Source organism: Cynocephalus volans, chromosome 4 (genome assembly GCF_027409185.1).
Source record: "Cynocephalus volans isolate mCynVol1 chromosome 4, mCynVol1.pri, whole genome shotgun sequence".
In the NCBI taxonomy this organism is placed as follows: domain Eukaryota; kingdom Metazoa; phylum Chordata; class Mammalia; order Dermoptera; family Cynocephalidae; genus Cynocephalus; species Cynocephalus volans.
This window is the reverse complement of record NC_084463.1, coordinates 57,304,204-57,329,838: the sequence shown is the minus strand read 5'-3', so window position 1 is coordinate 57,329,838 and position 25,635 is coordinate 57,304,204. Positions and strand designations below refer to the sequence as shown.

The 25,635-nt window shown below is 39.0% G+C and overlaps 1 protein-coding gene across 1 annotated transcript; it reads left to right on the top strand.

The window, feature by feature from the left end:
• Window positions 1–520: 520 nt before the first annotated feature.
• Window positions 521–8,399, top strand: LOC134376149 (tripartite motif-containing protein 77-like). The gene is made up of 6 exons (XM_063094806.1): window positions 521–946; window positions 1,466–1,561; window positions 4,470–4,700; window positions 5,423–5,445; window positions 6,106–6,203; window positions 7,906–8,399. Exons 1-6 carry the CDS (start codon window positions 521–523, stop codon window positions 8,397–8,399), a joined length of 1,368 nt encoding a protein of 455 aa, XP_062950876.1.
• Window positions 8,400–25,635: the final 17,236 nt, after the last annotated feature.

Here is a 25,635-nt window from a genome sequence, read left to right as displayed (position 1 = left end):
AGCTAGTTTCCATTGAGACTACAAAATAGCTATACAAACGGGTATTCCATCCAAATAATGTCCAAAGGCAGAAAAAGCAGTTTTTCCTTCCATGCATTTCTTCTGGAGCAAGAACACCTTTTACAGAATTCTAAGCAGTACTTTCTTGTTTCATTGGCCAGAATTCGAGTACATGCTTTACACTAACCAATCAGAGAGAGAGAGAGAGAGAGAAACCTTGATATCTTTGGAAAAATTATGTCCTACCTGCTGTGGCTAGGGATCAGCCCAGGACTTGTGATTTCTGTGTCTTTGTAGAAGAGACAACATATGTGAAAATACTGGATTTCTAATAGGAAGCTGAAAAGTAGTGTTTCAGGCCAAGGTTGGCAAGGAATAATGCATGTTATCAACCTTTGGCACTCTCTGTGCCTCGCCTTCCTATTTCAGTCATATTCAGAACATAGCCTGTCCTGCCACAGTGCATACATATATTGATGAGAGAAATCGTAAGTTCACCTCACATGCCCAGGGGTAAAGAATGTCCCTTTCCTTTTATTTTCTCAGAAACACAGATTGTGCTATCATGCAGCGTTCCCCCAGTGAATCCACCTGTTTCATCTGCACGGACTGTTTTACAGACCCTGTCACCATAAGCTGTGGGCACAGATTTTGTAGTCTCTGTCTCTGCCTCTTATGGGAAGATGCCCAACCATCTGCTTGCTGCCCTACGTGTAGGACAGTATCACAGAAAATGGACTTCAAAAGCACTATTTTTCCTAATAAACCAAAACCAGTTGTCTACCAGTTACAAACCTCTGCGATGCAGGTCTGTAGGAGTCACCAGCAACTCAAGAATTTCATCTGTGAAACTGACAAGAGCCTACTGTGTTTGCTGTGCTCTCAATCCCCAGGGCATGCCACTCACAGACACTGTCCAGTAAAGGAGGCTGCTGAGTATTACAGGGTAAGTAATGCCTCTGAATGCACTTTGAAATGTGAAGGACCCGTGATCTGACAGGTAATAAGTGAAGACATTCTTTTGTGCAACAAACAAATAGAATTACTAAACACCATGTAGTAGGTACTGCTCTAAACACTAGGAATAAAGCACTGAAGAAATCAAACATTGCTGCTTACTTGAAGTTTACTAACACAACCGCAATTACAATGAACCTGTTCTAATAATAGCAGATTAGAAACACTGGCCAATATGTATTAACAGTTTCATAGAAAAACTGAGGACTGATGTTTTCAGATTAAATATGAAGCAGATTCTTCAGAAAAATGGATCACATTTTTGAAGTTCAGAACCTCTACCTTTGGTTTGATTGGCCTCTCAGATTTGACAATAGTGTTTCCAAGCCCTGACATCTCTGCTCTCTATACTTTTTATTTGTCTCATGTCTGTCCCCCTCTCTTTTTGAAGCATCTAAAATGTACTATATTTGCTTTTCGAGTGCTCAAATTTATAGTTCTTTTGCAGGAGTTTCTCCTGATGCAAATGAAGTCTATTTGGAAAAATAAACAGAAAAATAAGAGAAATCTAAACAGAGAGACCAACATAATCAGAGCATGGGAGGTAAGCAGTAGGAACCTTTTTCCTCAGAACCAGCTTGAGACAGACACTGTGATAACACACAGGGAAGGAACTCATAATGTCCCCTGGGAGGGATGACCAGAAAAATGAGCTGTGTATGTTTTGCTACAGGGTATCATAAACTTCCATGTGGGATTTCATGTTGGATCCAATATGTAACTAAATGATTTTTCCTGATTTTCTGGATAAAGCAGTATCTACCAATAATACATTAGAAAGGAAAATGTGCTAAAAATGGAATGTAAGATTGCTAAGGTAAAAGTAAAAATGTGATTCTACAGGAGCTTAACTGACATTGAATGTTACAAAAGCTTCTCAAACAATTGAAAATCTATCTGATGCTAATGTGTTAGTAGAATTTGAAAATTCACGGGCATTGGTGACAGAGTGGTTTGAAGAGCAAGAAAGCTAAAAATGAAAGAAGCCATAAAATTATTTGGACCTGTACATAGCTCCTATTGATTAGTATGTGAAGTAAGAAATTAGGCAGTGATGAGAGGTATGGCTAGAAATGCAATGATAGCCAGGTCTAGAATGTGGATGCCTAGCTACGGATTTTGGATTGTATCTTCATTAATTTACAATTGAGCACCTGAAAGTACAATTGAAACTGAAGAAGTAAACTAAACTACATTTTTTATTTTCAAAAAACTCAAGCACTCCTGAAAGAGACATATTAACAGGCACTAATAGAGAATAATAGCTTAGTAAGCAGGAAACTGTATACGGTGCTGCAAGAATTCCAAAGGGGATCAATAAAATTATGTTCATCATTTAGGATGGATTTGCTAATGAATCTTGCATTCTTATGAGAGTCTGTCATGTGTTGCTCAGTGTTCTAGCCCAACAAAGAGACACAGAAGTGGACAAAAGTAGAAACAAATCACTGACCCCAGAGCATATAATCTACTGAGGGTATTCAATCCACAAATAAAAATGTTAACTTTATAATATGTCATGTGTGTGAAGTGCTTGGGATAAGAATAAAGCAGAAAATTGGTATAAAGAATACAGGTTTGGGGAACGTGCACTGGTCAGGGAGGATCCATTGTGAGGTTACTTCTGGGCAGAGATAAGAAGGGGCTAAGGGAATGAACTAGTGGCTTTCTGGGACCATATCTTTCTGGGGCAGGAAACACAAGGTATAATAAGTAAAATAAAAGAGTAGAAAATAGTGTTGAATCGGGAAGGAAAGTGAAGTAGGAGTTTTCCTTAGCAATAAAGCTTATTATCTGAGTTTAGAAAGAGGAAGTTCTCGGTGAGTTGTAGGGGAGGGGTCATTGCACACACGAGCATAGCAAGTTTGATTACATTTGATCACTAAGCCTGGCTTTGCTTGCGATAAAAGTTTTAGCATGTTTAACGGCTGTGTGAAAAGGGAAAAGATAGTGTGAAAAAGTAATTAAGTAAGAAGGAGAGGGAGAGGAAGGAGGAGAGAGAGACACCACAGAAAGAGGGAAACAGAAAGACAAAACAAGCAAGAGAGACAGAGACAGTGGGACACAGAGGCAGCAGGAGAGAATAGATATTGTGGGACGGCAATCTAGAGAAAGGGAGGTATGAGGAGTCTTGAGTAAGAAGCAGGCTGAGTCAAGCACTGGCAAAAACAATGGTTTGGAAATGGAGGTGACTTAGAAAGATCATGTATGGTGTCTTCTGTTTTCCTGAGGAAGTAAATTGTTGCTTTCTCCTGAAAGTGTACATTTAATTTGAGTAGGATTGTTGATGAGAATTATTATTTAGATTTAGTAATGAAGACATTATAATATATAACACAACATAAAGGCTGATCATAAATTCCTTTCTATATATATAAAATGTGGAGGTTTGAGGGAAAGTAGGTGAAAACAACAATGCAGGGAAATAAATGGAGGAAGGAAGGAGAGGAGGGAGAAAAAGAAGGGAAGAAACTAAATTTGTGATTTTTCAGAAGTGCAAAGGCATAAAACTATATTTAGGACTTTTATAGTTTCAGGTCTCATATTTAAATCTTTAATGCATTTCAAGTTGATTTTGGTATATGGCAAGAGGTACAGTTCTGGTTTCATTCTTCTACATATGGATGTCCAGTTTTCCCAGCGCCGTTTATTGAAGAGGCAGTCTTTTCCCCAATATATGTTCTGGATGCCTTTGTCAAAGATCAGTTGGCTGTAAGTATGTGGGTTGATTTCTGGGTTCTCTGTTTTGTTCCGTTGTCTACTTTTACACCAGTACCATGTTTCTTTGGTTACTATAGCTTTGTAATATAATTTGAAGTCAGGTAGCATTATGCCTCCGGTTTTATTATTTTTCTCAGGATTGCTTTGGCTATTCAGGGTCTTTTGTTGTTCCATATGAATGTTAGAATTATTTTTTCTATTTCTGTGCAGAATGTCACTGTATTTTGATGGGGATTGCATTGAATCTGTAGGTTGCTTTGGGTAGTATGGACATTTTCACAATGTTAGTTCTTCCAATCCAAGACATGGAATGTCTTTCCATCTTTTTGTGTCCTCTTTAATTTCTTTCAGCAACAATTTGTAGTTGTTCTTTTTGGAGATCTTTCACCTCCTTGGTTAAATTGATTCCTAGGTATGATGGCTTTTGTAAATAGGCTTGCTTTCTTGATTTCTTTTCCTGCTAGTTTATTGCAAAGGTCTATGAAAAATGATTACATTGTATAATGTTAAATATACTAATTATCCTGATTTGAGCCTCACATATTGCACACCAGTATGGATATTCAACTCTGTACCCTATAGATATGTACAATCAGTTATGTTTAAAAGAAAAAACAAAAACAAAACACTACATTTGATAAAACAGTACAAAACAGGAGACAAAGAACAGGTGATAAGGAAAGAATGAAACCATCTGGACACATGATCTAATTAACCCAATGTCACTGCAGGGTTTTGTAAATCTGCGGATGGTCATGATCAGGGCTGAATATCCTAAGGTGTATCAATACCTCCATGAAGAAAAGCAAAAACATTTAGAGACCCTGGCAAAGGAAGGCAAGATAATTTTTCAGCACCTCAAGAGAAGTGAAGCAAGAATGGCTGAGAGGGGGATACTCCTGAAAGAAATGTATGAGGAGCTGAAGAAAATGTGCCATAAAGCTGATGTGGCCCTGCTCCAGGTAAGGACTGAGGAAAGAAGTCAGGGTACTGAACACAAGCCTGCATGAGAGTCATTTATATCTGCTGGAGTCTGCATCCTATTTGATCTCTGTTATTTTTCTGGTTCTACAGTCCAGATTCTGCCTCTCCTGACTTTGTAATAGCAGGTTTTACTCCTCCAGTGTAACCTGTAGACCCAGTCTCCCTCTTGCCTTATACTGTAGAAGGAAAAATATGTGGAAAGATTCCAGTAGCAGATCCCAGAAAATCCTTTCTAAACTTTTCCTGCTATATTTACAGTTTCTTATCAACTGCAATGCAGCAGATTGTGAATACATAATTTTGGACCTGGACTTGTCAATATGTGAAAATGTGGGATTTATATAATTTATGTACTCTTTCAGTTTTCAAGTTCTAGTTTTGGGGCCCACATACCTTTACAAGGACTTTGGAGAGACTTCTGTCAATCTTGCTGGAGATTACCACATAGTAGAGCATCTTCTTTACCCTTCCATTTTTTTAACCTAAGAACAACTTCGGACTTTACATTTTATCAACTCTATACAGATGTGAGACTGAGTTTCATTGTTATAAGGATTAAGAAAATGACAAATGACTTTACCTAAAGAAGGAAAGCAGAAATATTGAGTTTTTCAGTCCAGAGTGATATCCTCAGACTACTGTGGACAGGAGAGCCATCTTCTGCTTTAAACTAAGCCTTCCCCTCTCTCTCTCTCTATAGGATTTGGGAGACATAATAAAAAGGTAAGTTTGCCCCTCTATCCAAATCATGGTAATTACAACAGTGATCAGGCTGTTCCTGCTGAGACAGACCCACACATTTTAGTGAGAAACTTATTTCTGTCTTATTTATTCCTTCCTTCTCTAAAAGTCATCTAGGCTTTATACTGACTCACCTCAGATAAAAGTGAAGGATGGGGAGCAGTTTCATTTGCAAGGCTTAATATAAAAGTAGCAGTAAGACAACTTTTTCCTTCCAAATCCTAATTGGAAAAGGCAAAAATCTCACAGAGGCAGCACGTAGAAGAATGGTGAGATTAGAAGAACGGGAGAATCACCATGAAGGAACATGCTATAGAGCTGAGGCTTCAAATGCAGCAGGTGACATGTTCTAAAAATCTGGCATCTATTGAATTTTTGGAATTTAGTGAAAATTGCTGCATGGCTCACTAGGGAAACTGGAAGAGTGGAAACTGATACGATTATGACTAAGATGACATTCTACTCAGATTGAGTGTTAAGAGCAGAGAAGCAGCTTGTAAAATACGGTGATAATTGCAGTATTTCTCAAATTGAGTTAGTTCACATCCTTTAAACCTAGTTGTGAGGATTCTGATGGAGCATGTCGACGGGTTGCTAATGATACCTGTGGGCCTGGTGGTAAGTGGGTCTTCTTCTTTGCAGGAGTGAGTTAGTGCAGCTGTACATGCCTCAGCCTGTGAACCCACAGCTCAGTGCATGGTCCATCACAGGGATGTCAGAAAGGCTTAACTTCTTCAGAGGTAAGAGGCAGTGTTCTGGTGTGGCAGTTGTAGTATATTCTACATGAGTAGATGCACTAGGGTGGCCTCTCATCATTTTTCTATTCTTTTTTTATTTTTTAGTTTTTGAGTGGTTCAATTTAATTAATCCTAAATTGCACAATCATTATGGAACACAAGAGTAGAAAAGATATCATATACGTTTTTATGTATTCATGGCTTGAAATGGTTTTCAAAAAAACCATTAAATTTACAAGCCAGTTCAACAAATTGAAATTGTGCATTCTATTTGACTAATTATTATTTTGATATGAAAGATTATGTAATTTTTATTTTTTTTCCTTTTTTTGATTTTATTGTATTTCTTTTTTAACCTACAGTGAGAATTAGAAAAAGGCAAAGTACATTAAAAATGACATTGAATTTTTTTATATATACACAAAGTCTTGCTGAAATTTCATGTTAGGGTCAATTTCCTCTATTAGTCTTTTAAGAGAACAGGGAAGCAGGTAAATATGCAAACCTTTATAACTAACTGTACAACTGCCACTTTACTGTCAGAGAAAGCTAACTGAAGCCTGGTAAAAATAAACAAACAAAACAATGTGGCAGGTTGTTTGTTATGTGATTACTTACAGTGAGTAATTATATATATATACCTCACTTAGGAAAAGACATGGAAGGATGTTATGATACATATTAATTTTTCAATGTAGCATGTAAACTGCATATTTATTCAGATCATTTCAACTAAGGTTATATTGAGATGTTTCTTTTCTCAGAAACATCTTAATGTTATTTAAATGTTTACCTAAGATTGAATTTTCAAAGAATGTATTTGAAAAACAAGATTGACAAAAGCATTAAAATATGTTCGTAAACAAAAGGTACAACCACAAAGCAGATTAGGGCTCCATAAGACAGATGAAAATGAATGGTGTGTCTATTCGACAGAAGAGAAGCAGCCATGGGAAGGGATCAGGAGAATTCTGATTTAATGGTGCCAAAGTCAGAAATGATGAGAGGGAAACCACTTCTAAAAATGGCACATACAGATTTTCAGTTCATTTCACCTTTGCTTGCTTAAGTTTGTGAAGTTCTCACACCTTAGGCAAAAATCGTCACTACCTAGGACTAATAATAATAATAATATCATAGATTAAATATAATAATATGTTTATTTTTGTCGCATTTATTTTACTTTGTGACAGTTTATTAGTGGTAAGGCGTAAGTAAATTAAAAGTCATTTTGCTATTTACTTGGTGTCTTATGAGCAAGTTCCCAAATTATCAATGGGCTAGTAAAAATAAAGTCATACCTTGACCTTCTACTGCTTTATGTATTCTTCAAGGTTTGTTTTATCTGGTTGTATGATTAGAGATTTGTTTACTCTGCAAGTGAACAAGAAGCCCTTGCTAAAGTGTCTCAGTATTACCCGTGACACACTCTGTATCCCACTTGTGATAAAGTGCTATGCTGGAGCCAGATAATACTGACTCATGAAAACTAATTGTTAAATGTTTTGGAGTTTTGTGAATGATTATTAAATGGTTGATAGCTTGAAGTTCACCATAGTGAGATAGGAACATTTCCAGCAAACAAACTAGTTGTGCTTGTTTTGTATGTTTGCTTTCAGGGATTTGCTTGTCAAACATTTGCCAGACCACCCTCTGAACTTTTAAATTCTGTTTTTCTGAATTCATTGTTTTGTTTTTACTGCAGTATATATTACCTTGGATCACAAGATAGGCAGTTATCACATGCCTCTGTTTGAAGACCTGAGACGTTTGCAAGGCAGCCCTGACTATCCAAACATGCCTCATAACCCAGCAAGTTCAGAGTATGCTCCTTCATGGGGAGCTCAGACCTTCACCTCTGGCAAACATTACTGGGAGGTAGATGTGGGAAACTCTTGTAATTGGGTTATAGGACTTTGCAGAGAATCCTGGACAAGGAGGAATGACATGCGACTTGATTCTGAGGGCATCTTTCTACTTCTTTGTGTCAAGGTGGATGACCATTTCAATCTCTTCTCTACTTCCCCATTATTACCTCACTATATTCAAAGGCCTCAGGGCTTCTTAGGGGTGTTTCTGGATTATGAATGTGGTGCAGTAAGCTTTATTAATGTTGCCAAAAGTTCCCTCATTTGTAGTTTTCTCTCATGTTTCTTCTGTTTCCCTCTCAGACCTTTCATTTGTTATGGACCCAAATGATCAGGGTCAGGTCACACACCTGACCAAGGTGATGGGAATTCTAATAGTGAAGGAGTTTCCTATCCTGGTGACTTCTTTAATGGGGAAATCAGTTATACTTCATTAACTTCATTTTACCTTCAGGAGATATAATAATTTTACCATTTTTTAAAGTGTTGACATGTTAAGTATGTGCATTCGTCTTTTCTATTTTATTTAAATAAAAGCAATATCTTTTATTACATTGTGAAGGATGTGTGCTCTTTTAACTATCTGAGTTAGCTAGTGTTGCTTTGTGTTGCTTCACCCCCCATGGATTTGTCACCCCACTTCCCCTGGGTAATGGAGATGCAAAGGATTACTCAAAACCCATCTCTTCTGAGCAGTGAGAGGCCCCGAAGTGGTTAATCTCCCACCAGATCCCTCAAGTGAGAGCCATCCCTTCCTTGGGAAATTAATGCCAAATTGGGGTTCTCTTCTTGCATTTATTTTCCAGTCCAGGAAGTTGCAGGAAGAGAACAAAGGTGGGGTTATAGTTTAAAAATATAGGCTGGTAACTTTCAGTGAAACAAGCCAGATGACATTCCAGTAAGGCTATCAACAAAAGCTTTGATCTTAACAAACATTCCTTCTCCCTCTAGCACTTTCTCAGTATCTTTACATAACAATCAGTAACTAGTCTGTCTTTGAGCCAGCAACTTGCTGTGCCACAATTCTTTATCTTACACTGGAGACTTATAGCCTGAGGAAAATTTCCTGCCCTTGCAAGGTCAATATTTGAAACTGCAAGACTTCAGAAAACCAGGCCCTGTGAAGTACATATGCTTTTTAGTATATTCCACAAGCTAGAGGTAAAAGAGTACATGTGTGTGAAAACCCAGCTAAATAGGTCAATGCAAAGCGTAGATGATTTGCCTTCCAGAGAGCCCTCATGAAAACCCAGTGTCAGCCTAGAATTCTCGTCTCCCTCCATTTACCTGGCTAAATCCTATTCCTCCATCAGTTCTTAGCTTTCTGAACCTGACAAGGTCTCACTGTAAGATGACCTCAAGAACAGCTTATATCTTTCTTTTGTAAAACTCTTAACAGAATTTGGGTTTTCTTTTCTGCTTTGCAAAATACGAGAAGGGAAGGCCCATGTCAGTTATGCTCACAGCCATATTCCAGGAATGAAATGCCAGGCTAAGGATATGGGAGACATTCAAGAAATATTTGAATAAATAAATAAATGAATAAATGTGTAAGAAAATTATTAAAACCAAAAGCTATAAATTCAACACAAAGATCCAAGATTGTAGCTACAATGAGTGGGACAGAAAGTGCTGAGAAATATTTAAGAAAAAGTGAATTATGTTCGTCAGATTTATGGGTTTAGAAATGCCTTATAACTTACAAAAGAATGTATACAATTTGGTTCCTCAGTGTTGCTATAAGGATTTCTCAGTGATGAGCAGAGTATTACAGGGATATATTCAAATTTTATCAGTTATAATGGTTCAAATGATAAGATCTGAGCACTATGTACTTCACTATTTTTAAGAAAAATACATGTAGTCAAGATATCTGGAAAATACACTTCCCAGAATGAGCAATAAACATGACTTCTTAAACTCAGAAAATTATCCAACAGCCAATAGTCAAATTTCATTTCTGCAAATGTTCTAGACCCAGATATAAAAAGTTTACAAAGTAATCAGACATTAAAATACTTCCACCTCTCTCTCTTTCTGTCTCCCTCTCTCTCTCTCTCTCTCTCTCTCCTCCTACATCCCTTCCATCTTCCTTCACCTTCTCTTTCTCCTTCCATACTTCTGCCTTTTTGCTTTACCTCAAACTGAATATTAAGTAGGGAATAGTCTGGTGATTAAATTCACTTCTGTGAAGGTTTAACAGAAAAGAAGCTAGATCTAGATTTTCAGATATAGGCACACCTCAGACATATATCGGGGTTTGTTTCCAAATGAATCCAATAAAGTGAATGGCACTAAAGCAAGTCGCATGAATTTTTTGATTTTCCAGTGCACGTAAATGTTTACACTATACTGTACTCTATTAGGTGTGTAATACCATTATGTCTCAAAAGTGTGCATAACTTAATTAAAAATGTTTTATTGCTAAAAAACGCTATCTGAATCTTCAGAGAGTCTTAATCTTGTTGGTGAAGGGTCTTGCCTTGATGTTGATGGCTGCTGACTGATGACAGTGGTGGTTACTGAAGGTTGGGGTGTCTGTGGCAGTTTCTTAAAATAAGACAGCAGTGACGTTTGCCACATCAATTGGCTTTTCCTTTTACAAAAGATTTCTCTGTGGCATGTGATGCTGTCTGATAGCATTTTACCCACCGTAGGACTTCTTTCAAAATTAAAGTCATTTCTCTCAAATCCTGCAGCTGTTTTGTTACCTCGGTTTCTGTAATATTCTAAATCCTGTGTTGTTATTTTAACAGTATTTATATCATTTTCATTAGAGTAAATTCCATCTCAAGAAACTTTCTTTGCACTTCCATAAGAAGCAACTTCTTATCTATTAGTTTTATGATGAGATTGCAGCAATTTAGTCACATATTCAGGCTCCACTTGTACCTCTCTTGCTATGTCCACCACATTTGTAGTTACTTCCCTCCACTGAAGTCTGAACACCTTGAAGTTATCCATGAAAGTTGAAATCAACTTCTTCTAAATTCCTGTTAATGTTGACCTTTTGACATCCTCCCATCAATCAGGAATGTTCTTAATAGCGACTGCAATGTTGAATCCTTTCCAAAAGGTTTTCAATTTACTTTGCCCTGATCCATCAGATGACTATCTATGGCAGTTACAGCCTCACAAAATATATTTCTTGTGTTAGCAAGCATGAAAAAAATCTTGTGCATCTCCATCAGAGCTCTTGTGTGACAAGGTGCATTGCCAATGAGCAGTAGTATTTTGAAAGGAATCTTTTTTTTTCTGAGCAGTATGTCACAACAGTGGGCTTAAAACATTCAGTAAACCATTCTGAAAACAGAAGTGCTGTAATCCGGGCTTTGTTCTTTCATTTATAACGCACAGGCAGAATAGATTTATCTTAATTTTTAGGGATCCTAGGATTTTTGGAATAGTAAATGAACATTGGTTTTAACTTAGTCACTAGTTGCATTTGCACCTAGCAAGAGACTCAGCCTGTCCTTTGAAGCCAGGCATTGACTTCTCCTCTCTAGCTGTTAAAGTCCTTGATGACATCTTCCAAGAGGATGCTGTTTTATTTACATTGAAAATCTGTTGTTCAGTTTAGCCACCTTCATCAACGATCCTAGCTAGGTCTTCTGGATAACTTGCTGCAGTTTTTACATTAGCAACGTGCTGCTTCACCTTGTAGTTTTATGTTACTAGAGATGGCTTTTTTCCTTAAACTAACCTCTGCTAGCTTCCAACTTTTCTTCTGCAGCCTTCATAAAATTTAGGGCATTTGCTCTGGACTAGCTTTGGCTCAAGGGAATGTTGTGGCTGATTTGATCTGTACAGACTACTAAGACTTTCTGTATATCAGCAGTAAGGCTGATTAGCTTTTTTTTTTTTTTTTTTTTTTTTTATTGTTCATGTGTTCAGTGGAGTATCACTTTTAGTTTTCTTCCAGAACCTTTGCATTCACAAGTTGGCTCCCTATTTGGCGCAGGAGCCTAACACATGGCCTATCTCAGCTTTTGACATGTCTTCTTCACTAAGCTTAACTATTTCCAGCTTTTGATTTAAAGTGATAAATGTGAGACTCTCCCTTTCACTTGAACACTTAGAGGCCATTGTGGTTACTAATTGGCCTAATTTCAATATTGTTGTGTTTAGGGGAGGCCCAAAGAGAGGAAGAGAGATGGAGGAATGGTCAATCAGTGGAGCAGTTAGAACACACACAGTATTTATCACTTAAGTTCACTGTCTTATCTGGGCATGGTTTGTGACACCTCAGAACAATTAAAATAATAACATCAAAGATCACAGATCACCATAATAGGTAATAATGAAAAAGTTTGAAATATTGCAAGAATTACCAAAATGTGACACAGAGACACTAAGTAAGCACATGCTATTAGAAAAATGACACCAATAGACTTGCTTGATGCAGGGTCACCACAAACCTTAAACTTGTAAAAATCACTCTCTGTGAAGTACAGTAAAGCAAAGTGCAATAAAACAAGGTATGCCTGTAGCAGCTTAGGAATTATTTAAAGCAGTCTGCATTTCCCCCTCATTTTATGGAGTGTTCCAAAGATTGTTGCATACTTAAAATTTTTGTACTGACTTCTGGCATTGACCAGAATGAAATAAGTCCTCCAGTCTATCCTACTCATTACTATTAAAAATCTGAATAGACCACCAAAAATAACTATATGAGTACTCTGAAAAGTTATCAAAAGAAGGTGAAGTGAAGAAGAAAGTTAAGGCAAATAGCTACCCATAATGGAAATTAGATTTGTGCAATTTTTTTCTCTTCTCTCTCGGCATTGACAAGATTGAATGAAGGCCCAGTTTTCTGAACTGTACAGCAGGAGTGCAGAGCAAAAGCTCCAAATGAAATTCCCACTCTCTAGCCAACAGACCGGGAAAAGACCCTGCAAATGGAAAAGTGTTGTAGCAAATCCCTTTTTTTTTTCTTTTTCTTTTTTTCCTCTCACCCCTCCCTTTTCCCACTCCCCTCCCCAGCTCTTCCCCAAGACCAACCCCAGACAAGAAGCTGCACTGTATGGCAAGAGTAAAATGGCAGGAGTGGCCTGGGCACAAATGAAGTGGCAGGAGTGGCCTGGGCAAATTTGCCCCTAGGAAGCATCCTTTCTGGCCAGAGGTACCAGGAATGATGCCCCTGTTTTGCAAAGTGTGTGAGTGAGAATTTTTTTTTTCTTTCTCTTGTTTCTTTTATCTGAGAGCAGCCACAGTCCCACTGACTGCACCTCAGTTTGGGATGTGGGGATTAAGTCTGAGCAATCCCTGACTTTCAAGGCTTGCTTTTAAGCTGCATAAAGAGGGACCAAAGAAGATTTCAATCTTGTTGAATTTTCCGCACCATTAAGGCAATACCCTTATAGTACTCTACCAGATGTCTCCTGCAGTATGAGGATTTTTCACTCTGGATGAAGGGAACATCAATTACTCCTAGCCCTGTGTGGTCTGCAGGTATCATTCTCTCTGTTCCTCTGAGGTGATTCTTTCCTTGATCTTGGGTATTCTCACATTCATTGACTGATCTGCACTTCATCTGCAGACTCCAGCTGTGGAAATCTCTCTCTGCAACTCTACGCGCAACCAGTACTCAGTCTTGAGATCTCCAGCCACCTTGACCTTCCCAAACTTCCAATGCTGTCTCCTCATCTCAGGAAGACCTATGGGCCCTACCTGATTTCCTCCTCTCTTTGCTAAAGTCTGTAAATCTCCAGGCAGTACACTGAAGCTATCCCTGGGCTTCCATTACTTGTTTTTTCTCTCTCAGTGTTTAGTCTCCTGTGACGCCTATTGTCCAGTGTCTGAACACTATTGTTTTATATTTCTAGTGTTTTTACATGTTCAAGATGAGAGAGCAAATCCTATCCCTGTTAGTCTTTGTTCAAGACATGTCTGTTAGGGAGTCTGTTAAACTATGGACTCAATTTCCTTAACATAGATCACCTATTCATTTTACCTACTTTTATCTTCAGTGAGCTTTGGTAGTGTGTATCTTTCAGTGAATTGATCCATTTCATTTCAGCTGCTAAATTTACCAACATTGGACTTTACTAGATTTTTTCTTTTTTGGCTGAATAAATTATGTAAAACAGGCTTTGGTGGTAATAGGGTTGGGGCTCCTATCAGAGTTCTGGAAACTAGGCTGTAGGCCCTTGTAGTTCTGTAAGGAGTGGGCCCCACTAAAGGGTAGATGTAAGATGAGTGCCCCCTAACTCCATCACACCCCCATGACAGGAAAAACCAGGTGAAAGAGAAGCCCTTGTGGTCATCAGAAAGTGTAGAACCAAGGCAGAAAAGGAGGGAGTTCCAGGATTACCATTGCTGTGGTCCATCATGATGCCTGGGGACTCTCAGGATCACACTGTTTCCCTCAGGGGCTGATGACCCCTGGCACTGGGTTTCTCTCCCTGCTGAAGGTGCTTTAGGATCCTCCAACCAAGACTGCCAGGTACTGTCCAGTGGCATTGGACAAAAGGTTTCCCAATTCCTTTGAGCAATGCCCATCCCTGGTGATTTCTGAGTGCTGCACATGCCAGAAGGACCTTGCAATCACTGTGCTTTCTCCCTGCTGCACCAAAAGTGCTTGAAGCCTGACACCCCCAGACACTGTCCCTTTGAAGGCAAATAAAACCTACAGCCTTCAAACTGTCCTGGTGCCAGCCAACTTACCTCTCTGATGTCACTGCCAGGCATTCCTTACCCTTTTGATGGGCAGAGAAACCTTTGTCCCAGAGCCCAACACAATGCTAGGCTACAGTGGGTGGCTGGGGCTAAGGAAAGTTCTGATCCATGGTCAGGTGTGTGTCCTGGAGAAGATACTGTAGTCACAGCTGCTGAAGCCAGTACAGGAGAAATTTTTTTTTTTTTCTGACCAGTAAGGGGATTGCAACCCTCGGAACAGTGTGGTCCGCACCACGCTCAGCCAGTGAGCGCACCGGCCATCCCCATATAGGATCCGAACCCGCGGCCTCGGCGCTCCCAGCGCCGCACTCTCCCGAGTGAGCCATGGGGCCGGCCCAGGAGAAAATTTTTAAAAAATAGGTAATTGTAAATGGGGAAGTGGAAGCCACTTCTTCCAGTCTCCTCATGGCATTTTCTTGAATTTTTGGTGAGGAAGAATAGAGCTGTGAAGCACCTGTTCTCACCCCTCCCCTCTTTTTTTTCACTTCATTCCATTTCATTTATTTATTTTTACCCTTTATTTTTAAATTTTTTATTATATATACATGTGGGATACAACGTTGATTTTCAGTAATTGTGTAGACTGTGTGGTTTTGACTGCTGTGCCCTTAACTCTCAGGTCCAGTGTGTGTCCTTTCCTGTTTCCACTGTCCTGCTCAGAGCAGCAACGGTCTGCCAGTTTCCTTTGTGTCACACATTTTCTTACCTTTATCGATTAACCCCCAATAATTTATTGTACAGTTTTTCAGTTTTGTATGTTTTGAAATTTATAGAAATATTGTACTTTGTATATTCTCCCGTGATTTTCTTTCCTTACCTCAAGGGTTGTTTTCTCAGATTTATCCAATTTGTGGCATGTGGCTATAATTTATTAGTTTTTACTACACCATATACTTTTGTTTTTTTTTTTAATTTAATTTTATTTTGTCCATATACAATGTGGTTGATTATTGTGGCCCATTACCGAAACCTCCCCCCCTCCTTTTTCTCCCCCCCTCCCTCCCAACAATGTCCTTTCTGTCCGCTTGTCGTATCAACTTCAAGGAATTGTAAGTGTTGTGTCTCCCCCCCCCACCCTGGTTTTTTTGTGTATTTATTTGTTTATTTTTAGTTCCCACAAATAAGTGAGAACATGTGATATTTCTCTTTCTGTGCCTGACTCGTTTCACTTAATATAATTCTCTCTAGGTCCATCCATGTCGTTGCAAATGCCAGTATTTCATTCTTTTTTATAGCAGAGTAGTATTCCATTGTGTAGATAAATCACATTTTCTGTACCCACTCATCCCATGATGGACATTTGGGCTGGTTCCAGCTCTTGGCTATTGTATATAGAGCTGCAATAAACACTGGACTACAGGTATCCCTTCAACTTGATGATTTCCATTCCTCTGGGTATATTTCCAGCCGTGGGATAGCTGGGTCATATGTTCGATCTATCTGCAATTGTTTGAGGAACCTCCGTACCATTTTCCATAGAGGCTGCACCATTTTGCAGTCCCACCAACAGTGTATGAGAGTTCCTTTTTCTCCGCAACCTTGCCAGCATTTATCGTTCAGGGTCTTTTGGATTTTAGCCATCCTAACTGGGGTGAGATGATATCTCAGTGTAGTTTTGATTTGCATTTCCTGAATGCTGAGTGATATTGAGCATTTTTTCATGTGTTTGTTGGCCATTTGTATCTCTTCCTTTGAGAAATGCCTATTTAGCTCCTTTGCCCATTTTTTAATTGGGTTACTTGTTTTTTTGTTGTATCTTTGAGTTCCTTGTATATTCTGGTTGTTAATCCTTTGTCAGATGTATATTTTGTAAATATTTTCTCCCACTCTGTTGGTTGTCTCTTGACACTGTTAATTGTTTCTTTTGCTGTGCAGAAGCTTTTTAGTTTGATATAATCCCACTTGTTTATTTTTCCTTTGGTTGCCTGTGTTTTTGGGGTCGTATTCATGAAGTCTGTGTCCAGTCCTACTTCCTGAAGTGTTTCTCCCGTATTTTCTTTAAGAAATTTTATTGTTTCAGGGTTACTACACCTTGTACTTCTTAATGACAGTGTGCTTTATTTATCCATTCACGATCGATGGATTTTCCATGGATCCCAGGTTTTTGTGGTTATTGTTGTTGTTATTTCTTTGGTGACTGTGCGATTGTGTATTTTGTTGTTATGACCAATTTAAAGTTGACATCCACAGCAGTTCTCCCTAAACTGTTCATTCAGGAGTCTAATTGTGTACAACTTGAGCTTTACTGGAGATTGGTTTCCGAGAGAGTTATACTGATTTTCACCCCACATCATGGGATATTTTGACTTCCTCCATGTCACCACCAAAGCTGACATTTTTTAAATCTTCATCTGAAGGTAGTGACTTTTTATTTCATCATTTTTTTTTCCTGATCACTAGTGAATTTGATCATCTTTTACATGATTTTAGACTTTTTTTCCCATGAATTAATTGCTCTGGCCTTCTGTAGTTGAGAGAGAAGACTGCATATATTTATCTTATAATTTGCAGACAATCTTCATATATTCTGGACACCTGTACTTTGTTAGTTTTATGTACTACAGTATTAATCCCAGCATTTATCTTCCTTTATGCTATCTTTTGATAATAAAATCTTTATTTTTTTTCCTAGTCAAATATACCGTTATTTTCTTTAATTTGTGCTTTTTGTTTTTTTATTAAGAAATCACTTTCTAACATAGGTCCAAAAGAATATTCTAATATTTACATTTTAAAAAAATAATAAATTTACGTTTTACACTGAGCTCTCAATGCATCTGAAATTGATTACTCTGGATGATATCAGGTAAATATCAAGGCATACTTAATGGGAATTCTGTCCTTTTGACATTCCTTTCAATGCCTGCCTGCTTAGTGATAATCAACATCCATGCATCAGGTGAGTCTGAGTCTTGCTTTTTGGTTTCTGGAGTCTCTTTTTTCTCTTTCTTTGCACCGTTAGCACACTCCAATGGCCCTTACACCATGGCTTAATTTTTATGATATCCTGAGTTCATAACATCTGCCACCAATATCTCAGAATACATATTTAATATTTAAACCCATAAAGGAACACCAGCTTAATATTGCTGACATACATATCTAATATTTATATGCATATAGAAGCCCCTTGGAATCTTCTCATCATACAGTGCTACTCCCAGAGATTTAAACCATCTGAAAATAACAAAGCTGCATATCTTATTGCAATGTCTTTTCTGATTAATATTCAAGAAGGTAAGTTAAACACATTAATTTTTGACATACATCTGCATTACATTTAGGCTATTGCCTGTTTCCTGTATTTTTGAAACTGAAGGTTTTTCTTCAGTGGTAATAAGTGAATGACTCAAAAATTAAAGACCATGGGTATGTTCTTTTTTTTTTTTAAATGATTATGCAGTAGTTTGTTTATTTATTTTTTGGCGGCTGGCTGACAGGGACATCTGAACCCTTGACTTTGGTGTTATAGCACCGCATTCTAATCAACTGAAATGCAGTAGTTTTTGTTTGTTTGTTTGTTTGCTTATTTTGTGGGTATGTTCTATGAAAATAATCTGTTATCCAAAATTTTTTATTTATTTTCTGAATCCCCAACATTCTGTTTAAAATCTTAATCTCTCCCATTTACTTTTTTCATTAAGAAATACTTAATCAAGTCTATTAAACCAAATAGTGTCTAGTGATACTTTGGTTCTCATGTGTAGGAAATGTAATGAGCCCTTGCATTTGTAAATCACCTTAATTTAGCGCTTCTCAAATTTTAGTATTGATCAGACTCGGTTGAAAGATTTGTTAAACCACAGATTGCAGGCCCCATGCACATAATCCTTGATTCATCAGGACTTGTGTGTGACCCAGAGATTTGCACTTTTAACAAGTTCCAGGTGATACTGATGTTGTGGCGTTGGAACACAACTTTGAGGACTACTAGCTTTACTCATCTATTTATTCCATACTGTCCTTAGCATTTCTTGTGAAATTGGTTTACTTACATTAGAAGTCTTCTTAATGTTTAATAGCATTTCATTTTATTGCTATTCCCTATTACTAGTTGGAAACTTTTGGAACCATAGTGTTTCAAAAATAACTTTCTTTCAGAAATACAATTATGCAGTTCAGCAAATATTATGGAATATACCCTGTAAACCAACATTACTGAAAATGAGGTAATTATCTCACTTGTTTATTTATTCACTCACCAAATTTTTAAGTGCCCATTACATAATTTAAGTGCCCATTACATAATTTAAGTGCCATTACATAAGTGCCCTAGACATTGTGTTACCTGCTGGGAATATAGCCTGAATCTAAGACACTTCTTTTATCTATTGTAATTTATACTGTTATTTTTAAAAAAATAAGAATCAGCTATTCTGAGTTTATATAAGGAAAGGCCTATTCAGAGGTTCAGTGGAGATATGACTATAAAACTGATTTTTTTTTCTCTCTAAGGGTAAATAAATATGTAAGATTTACTAGATCAACAAGGAGGAGAAAATCTCAGACTGACATAGGCATTGTAGAAAACCAGGTCGGTCCATGATGTGCAAACTATATTTCTGCATTAGACCATTAAACTGGAATCACACACAGAAGTATTTTCTGAACTCCAGCAAGCTCACACAGCAGGTGAACAAGCACAGCATATATAATCTACACAAGACATTATCTTAATTTAAAGGAAATAGACAAAATTCTATATTTCACACTATCTTTATATTTAACAACAATAAAATGAGGTTACATTAAAGTAGAAAAAAGTTAAAAGACAGTCAAGTATTATTGATTTGCTTCAACTGAGAAAGACTCCCTCAGATATGGAGTTCTCAAGCACACATCAGGTTCCTGACTTATCCCTGATCATGTGTGGCCAGTATGAAAGAAAGCCTCACAGGGAACTTGAAGGAGCCAGTGGGGTACCTCCACATCAGGGAACTCTTGGCAAAATTCACAAAACTCACACTTCCACTTTCAAAATCAAGGAACAAACCAACCCTGCCCAGAGGTAGTGTACTGAGAAAGCATTGAGAAAGTGATCAGGAGGCCACAATGATTATCCTCCCTCACACATAACAGAAGAAATATGTCATCGGATTCAGTCACTGGGCCATTCTTCCTTATCCTGGAATTCTTACAGACTCCTAGAGCCCAGTCCCAAGAATCACTCACATTCAGCTCCCATTAATGTTTTCCAGAGGTGAAACTCTGGGCTCCCATGCAGTAAAATAGTTATACCTGACAGAATTCAAAGATGCATCTTGACAGTCTTGTCTACAACTCAAATTTCTCACATTGTTAAATAGCCTGATGTTGTGATTGGTTACTTTATTATTGAAAACAATCTCCATTGTGGAAAAAATAGAATATGCTAGTCAAAATCAGTTTTTAAATTCCTGTGAGATGAGGGGATCTACATAGAGTCTTACTGGGAAAAAAATCAGACAAAGATTAGAGGGATAGTTTTGGCTAGAAAAATATGAGATTCAAGAGCTACCAATAAAACTGCAGAAGAAACAAATACTTAACCACAATGGAAAAAGCTTCCTAAAAGTTAAGAGATTATAAAGCTTACTTCTGGAGAGTTACTTTTCATGACACCTGAAAATCTGGGACTTATGCTTTGTGCCAACTCCATAACTATATAACTCACCCCCACTGCTACTTCTCAGGCAAAATAAATAAATAAATAAATTACATCTTAGACCTAAATAAACAATTTATTAGGGATATTATGATATTTCAGTTAAGCACGGAAATTTATGTTTAAGAAGAAAATCTAAATATATCTTCTGAAAAGTTATTCCCCACTAAGAATTTTCTGCCTTTCACATCTGGTTCCCTATCTGAGCCCTTGTCTTCCTCTTTCTGCTAAGTTAAGCCTCCGGGTTTAGGTCTGCTACAGAGTTCTATATATTCCCTGAACTGACAACTTGCTTTGTTGTTGTTGTTCATAAACTGTGTTCTGCATTTAGTTATTTTATGTTTAGTCAGGTATATTTTCTGATTATATCAATTACAGTGCAAATTACAAATCAAATTACTGAGAAACATTTAAGGAAAATACTTTAAAATATAAAATTAATAGGTCTGTCACCATAATTAACTGCACTTGAAACTGGAATACCTTAATTTAATATTCATTAGTATGACTCACTACACAACCAACATTGTGTGTAATAATGTTTCTATGATCAAAGAGCCCTGTTTTGGAGTTTCCTCTTCCTCATTATATAAGTAATATATGACAGGGTTGAATCGCGTTTATCATTATACAAGCTTTTATGTATTTTCCATATTATCATAGGGGCTACGTAACTAAATATGACTATAAAAACCTACATACAGGCTGTTCCCCTCCACAAGATAAAATATCAGGTATGTCCCCAGTTCTTACCTGGAGCAGCTCCACATCTGGTTGATAGCAATTTTTCATCAGCTCTTTATAAATTTCCCTTAGGTGTTTCTTCTTTCAACTGTTTTAGCTTTGCTTTTCTTGAGTTGCTGTAAAATCCTTTTGCCTTCCTTTATAAGTCTCTTTAAAAGTTGTTTTTCTTCCTCTTGGAGAATAGGATGTAGCTTCCTAAACTCAGCCCTGGTAATTTCTGTCTGTACATACACATAGCTCTGCAGGAAGATGGGTTTCCTAGCTAATATACCTAGGCTGACTTTACTCCCCTCCACTTAACCCTTACCTATTTCTCTCTGACTCATGTCTTCTACCAATATTCTATACACGCAAATTCATGTCCTCCAGAAACCATATGTTAATTCCTGTCTTTCCTACATTTATTTCTATTATTTAAGTATATGAAGAGCCAAACCCATTCTTCCTTCAAACTACTTTCATCTAATGAGTTTTGGAAACACCTGGAGAAAAGCCTTTCATTGCTCTGAAAGACTACAGATGAACCATTGTAACTTATGGTTGATTCATAAGCACTCTTCTGTGATATTCTGATCTCTATGTCAGTAAATAAGTCTTTAGTATCAAACCTCCCTACTCCATACAGTGACCATTTTCACTTAACAGCAATGTTGCATTGTACTCTAAGCTATTAGAAGAGGTCTTCCTAAAATTCGAGCCATGATGGTTTCAGCTCAAGTGATGCATGGATAAGTCTCCAGCATGTCTGTTTCAGGCTGATTTTGAGGGAAATTCAGTGTCATACTTACAATACACTGATCGTACAGCTCTCATTTAGATTTCTCTGGTTTTCTTGTATCTTTTCCCATAAAAAATCTCATTGGCTTTAAGAGCTTCTGCTGTGAAAAGACATACGGTATTAATATGAACCTAAGAGAAACATAAATTTAGGATTTAGACTCAATGGTAGAGAGAATCAAGGGATGTTGCTAGATACAAATACTTTACAGAAAGTGGAAGGATCATAATGTTTCCTTGTTGACCCTGAATAACTATAACTTTCAAGATATTTCAGGCTGTAGAGCCACAAAATATAATGTAACCATTTGTTTAGGGAGACTGACAAATAAATATGGCTGATTTTCAGATAGTGTGGTGTCTTGCATCAGAATTTTCATATACAGATACTTCCCCCTGCTAATTCCAACGTATTTTATCCTTCTAAGTTCCAGTGTTAGTAAATATGTATCCAATGTACAAGCCTTTTGAACTTCAGTTTTGGTGGCCAGGAACTCTTTCTGATAATGAGTGCTTTACAGTGCCTTGAGAATTATAACATATAATCAAATTATGATAATGACCACTAGCTTAATCATTCTTCCAGGGGAATGGAAGTTCCAAATAGGCAGATCTACATGTGAATTTTCTTCACAACTTCATCATTGCTACGTACAACAATTTGTGACACTCAGTAAAGAACAGATTAATCATCATCTTGATCATCTTCTTCCTTATAATCACTTACGTCTACTATCCTCCAGCTTCCATAGTACCCTCAGAGGCACCACTTACCCGGTATTCCTCAGCAGCCCCTTCAACGGAACAGTGTCTGTGAGCCTCGTGCCCCTGAGAGTGAGAGCACAGCACACAGAGCAGGTTCTTGTCCCCTTCACAGAAGATCTTGTCTCCTTGTGGGTCCCACACATGTGTTCCTCAGAGCTCAGGAATTACCAGAGACTGGCTTTTCTGGCAGTGGCTACCAGATTCTTAAGAAGAATATGGATTTGAAAGGCTATCTTGTGTGATGATTCCCTGCTCATTGGGCAATGAGCAGAAATTTAAGCTTCCTCCCAGGAAAGGCAGAGACAGACAGGGTCTACAAAAGCTGTGCCCACAGCCTATGTTGACTGGGTCTATAAGGTAGTTCAAGCAGGTGAGGCAGGTAAGTTCTTTCTGGAAGACTTGTGGGATGTCTTAGTTCACTTTTCTGAGGAAAAAATGGGAAGAATTTATTCTGCACTGGAGAGACAAAGGCATAAAATTTGATTCAGGTTGTGTCTCAATAATATACTTCTGTCTAGATAAGAGTAGGATTCCTTTTACATATAACATAAATAGAAAACTGAGGCACAAAAGGAGCTCTCAGGGTCTGTAGAAAACCTTGTTGGTTGTCCTTTACCTTGTACCCCTTCACATTGTGAAAAGATGTAACTGCCATACACACACCCCAAAACAAATTATTCTTTAAAAAATATTTTGCTTAAAAAATGGTTCTTATTTCTACACTGGATAAGTAAGGATGCCTCTCTAATTTCTGGTATTTCTGCGTGGTCAGCAGGGTCACTATTCTTCATGCCCAACCACTTTCTGGTTTCTTTAAAATTTAAGTCAGAAAAAAGACCGCAAGATGGCGGCGGCTGTGGCGGCTGGCGCGGAGTAGCTGAGGTGGAAAAGGTGGCCACTGGGCCTCAGGCAGCCGGGAAACTTGTGGACCTTCCTCTCACCATCTCTTAAGGGAGGACTGCTGCTGCTGGCCGGTCGTGGGGGCTCAACGCCACTTTGCCCCCGGCAGGAGAGACTGCCTCATTTACAGGCAACAGCTTTGAAGTGTGGAGCAGGAAAAGAACTGATTCTTAGCTGCAAAAGCGAGTCTTGAAACAGGGAACACGGTGTCAGGGCTGCTGTGGATGCAGCCAGGATCCCGGAGGCTTGGGCCGCACTGAAGGCGGCCAGCTGCCCTATTCAGGACTCGAGGTTTCAGGCCGGCATTAAAGAAGATTCCTGGGAGCGCCCGAGCAGCGCCGCGACTGAACAGCCCGAGGCGGCAGCGCCGAGAACACAGAAGGCGACAAACCAGAGACAGAGCGAGCGCCCGACCTGGCACAGCACTGTGAGTGATCCCTGGCACAGCTCTGTTCAGGGGGTGGATGCCCACGCGGCTCCCGCCTGCACCACCAGGCCACTCACCGCCCGGTGCTGCCTCCATTTTCCCAGGTGCGGGCAGCTCCGCCCTGCTCGGCCATCACTGAGCCCATTTGCTTGGCCTGGCGTGGGGCTTTCCGGAGCCTGCGGGCCGGCCTCCTCTCCCACTCCCTCCGCGGTTCTCTGGCGGGGCTGGGGGTGTGGGGCATCCCGACCAGTGTTGGGAGGGCTAGGAAGTACGGGCGGGCCGACTGTCACTCCACCACACCCTGGACTCCGGCCCCGGTAAACTTCCTGTTACTGGGAGGCAGATACAATCTCTGCGACCACCAGTTTGGAAAAAAGCCTAACGAATTTCTGGTTGGGAATAGTGTGGTAGGAGAGTTCCCAGGTCCGCTTGAACCTGCCGGAGAGCAGGCTGCAGGCGGGCACTAGACTCGGTTTATACCGGGGGGATACAAAGGTGAACAAGACCCGAGAAAGATCTACACAGTGCTACAAAGGCACCCAGAGAGACCGGTCGTCTGTGCCTAGCAGAAACCTGGTAGACTTCCTGGGCGAGGCGGTGCTGAGCAGGGTCTTGAAGGCCCAGCTGATAGACGAGGGGTGCAGAAGACACGCCCCAGCCCACCACAGTGTGCACAGAGGGGGGAGACGTGCGACCAGGGCGGTGGAGACTCGACAGAAACCACACACCCGGTGGGGTCGCCACTGCACGATCTAACAGCCTTGGCCAGAGCACACGGAATGGGGAGAAGTCCTGCACAGGAAGTGAAAGCTCAACAGAGATCACACACCCTGTGGTATGTGATCCACCAGCCCAGCAGAGTCCAAGCTGACCAGAAAGGTGGATCCCCGGAGAAGCCCAAGACCCGAGGCAACCACACACAGAAGACACTAGAGGCCAACTGAGCAGTCACGGCGGGAGCCATACCAAATTGGCAACCACAGCAACATCCTAGTTAGTCATTAGTCTCAAACTGGTGGACTGTGAAACCCCCTGCAACAATGAATAAACACCAAAAAAAAGACACCAGAAATATAAAAAATCAAGAAAGTACACCACCAAAAGTTAATAAATCTCATACTCTAGATCCTATAGAACAAGAAGCCCTTGAAATAACTGACAAGGAATTTCGAGTGATAATTCTAAGGAAACTGAATGAGATACAAGAAAACTCAGCTAGACATCATGATGAAATGAGGAAAAGTATACAGGATCTGAAAGAGGAAATATACAAGGAAATCAATGTCCTGAAAAAAAATGTAGCAGAGCTTGCTGAACTGAAGAAGTTATTCAGTGAAATAAAAAACACAACGGGGAGTTTAACCAGCAGGCTTGTCGAAGTTGAAGAGAGAACCTCTGAACTTGAAGATGGGCTGTTTGAAATAACACAAGCAGACAAAAAGAAAGAAAAAAGAATCAAGGACATGGAAGAAAATCTGAGAGAGATATCAGACAACCTCAAGCGCTCAAATATCCGAGTCATGGGTATTCCAGAAGGGGAGGAAAATGGAGATTCCATTGAAAACATATTCAACAAAATAGTGCCAGAAAACTTCCCAGGTATAGGAAAAATCACAGATCTTCAGATCCAGG

What these genes read in the sequence shown, in the direction of transcription:
- LOC134376149 (XM_063094806.1), top strand. Translation starts at nt 521, where the DNA reads ATGTCCCTTTCCTTTTATTTTCTCAGAAACACAGATTGTGCTATCATG. An exon ending in CTGATGTGGCCCTGCTCCAG is followed by an intron (nt 4,701 to 5,422) that starts GTAAGGACTGAG and finishes CTCTCTCTATAG; the next exon opens with GATTTGGGAGACATAATAAA. An exon ending in TTGGGAGACATAATAAAAAG is followed by an intron (nt 5,446 to 6,105) that starts GTAAGTTTGCCC and finishes TCTTCTTTGCAG; the next exon opens with GAGTGAGTTAGTGCAGCTGT.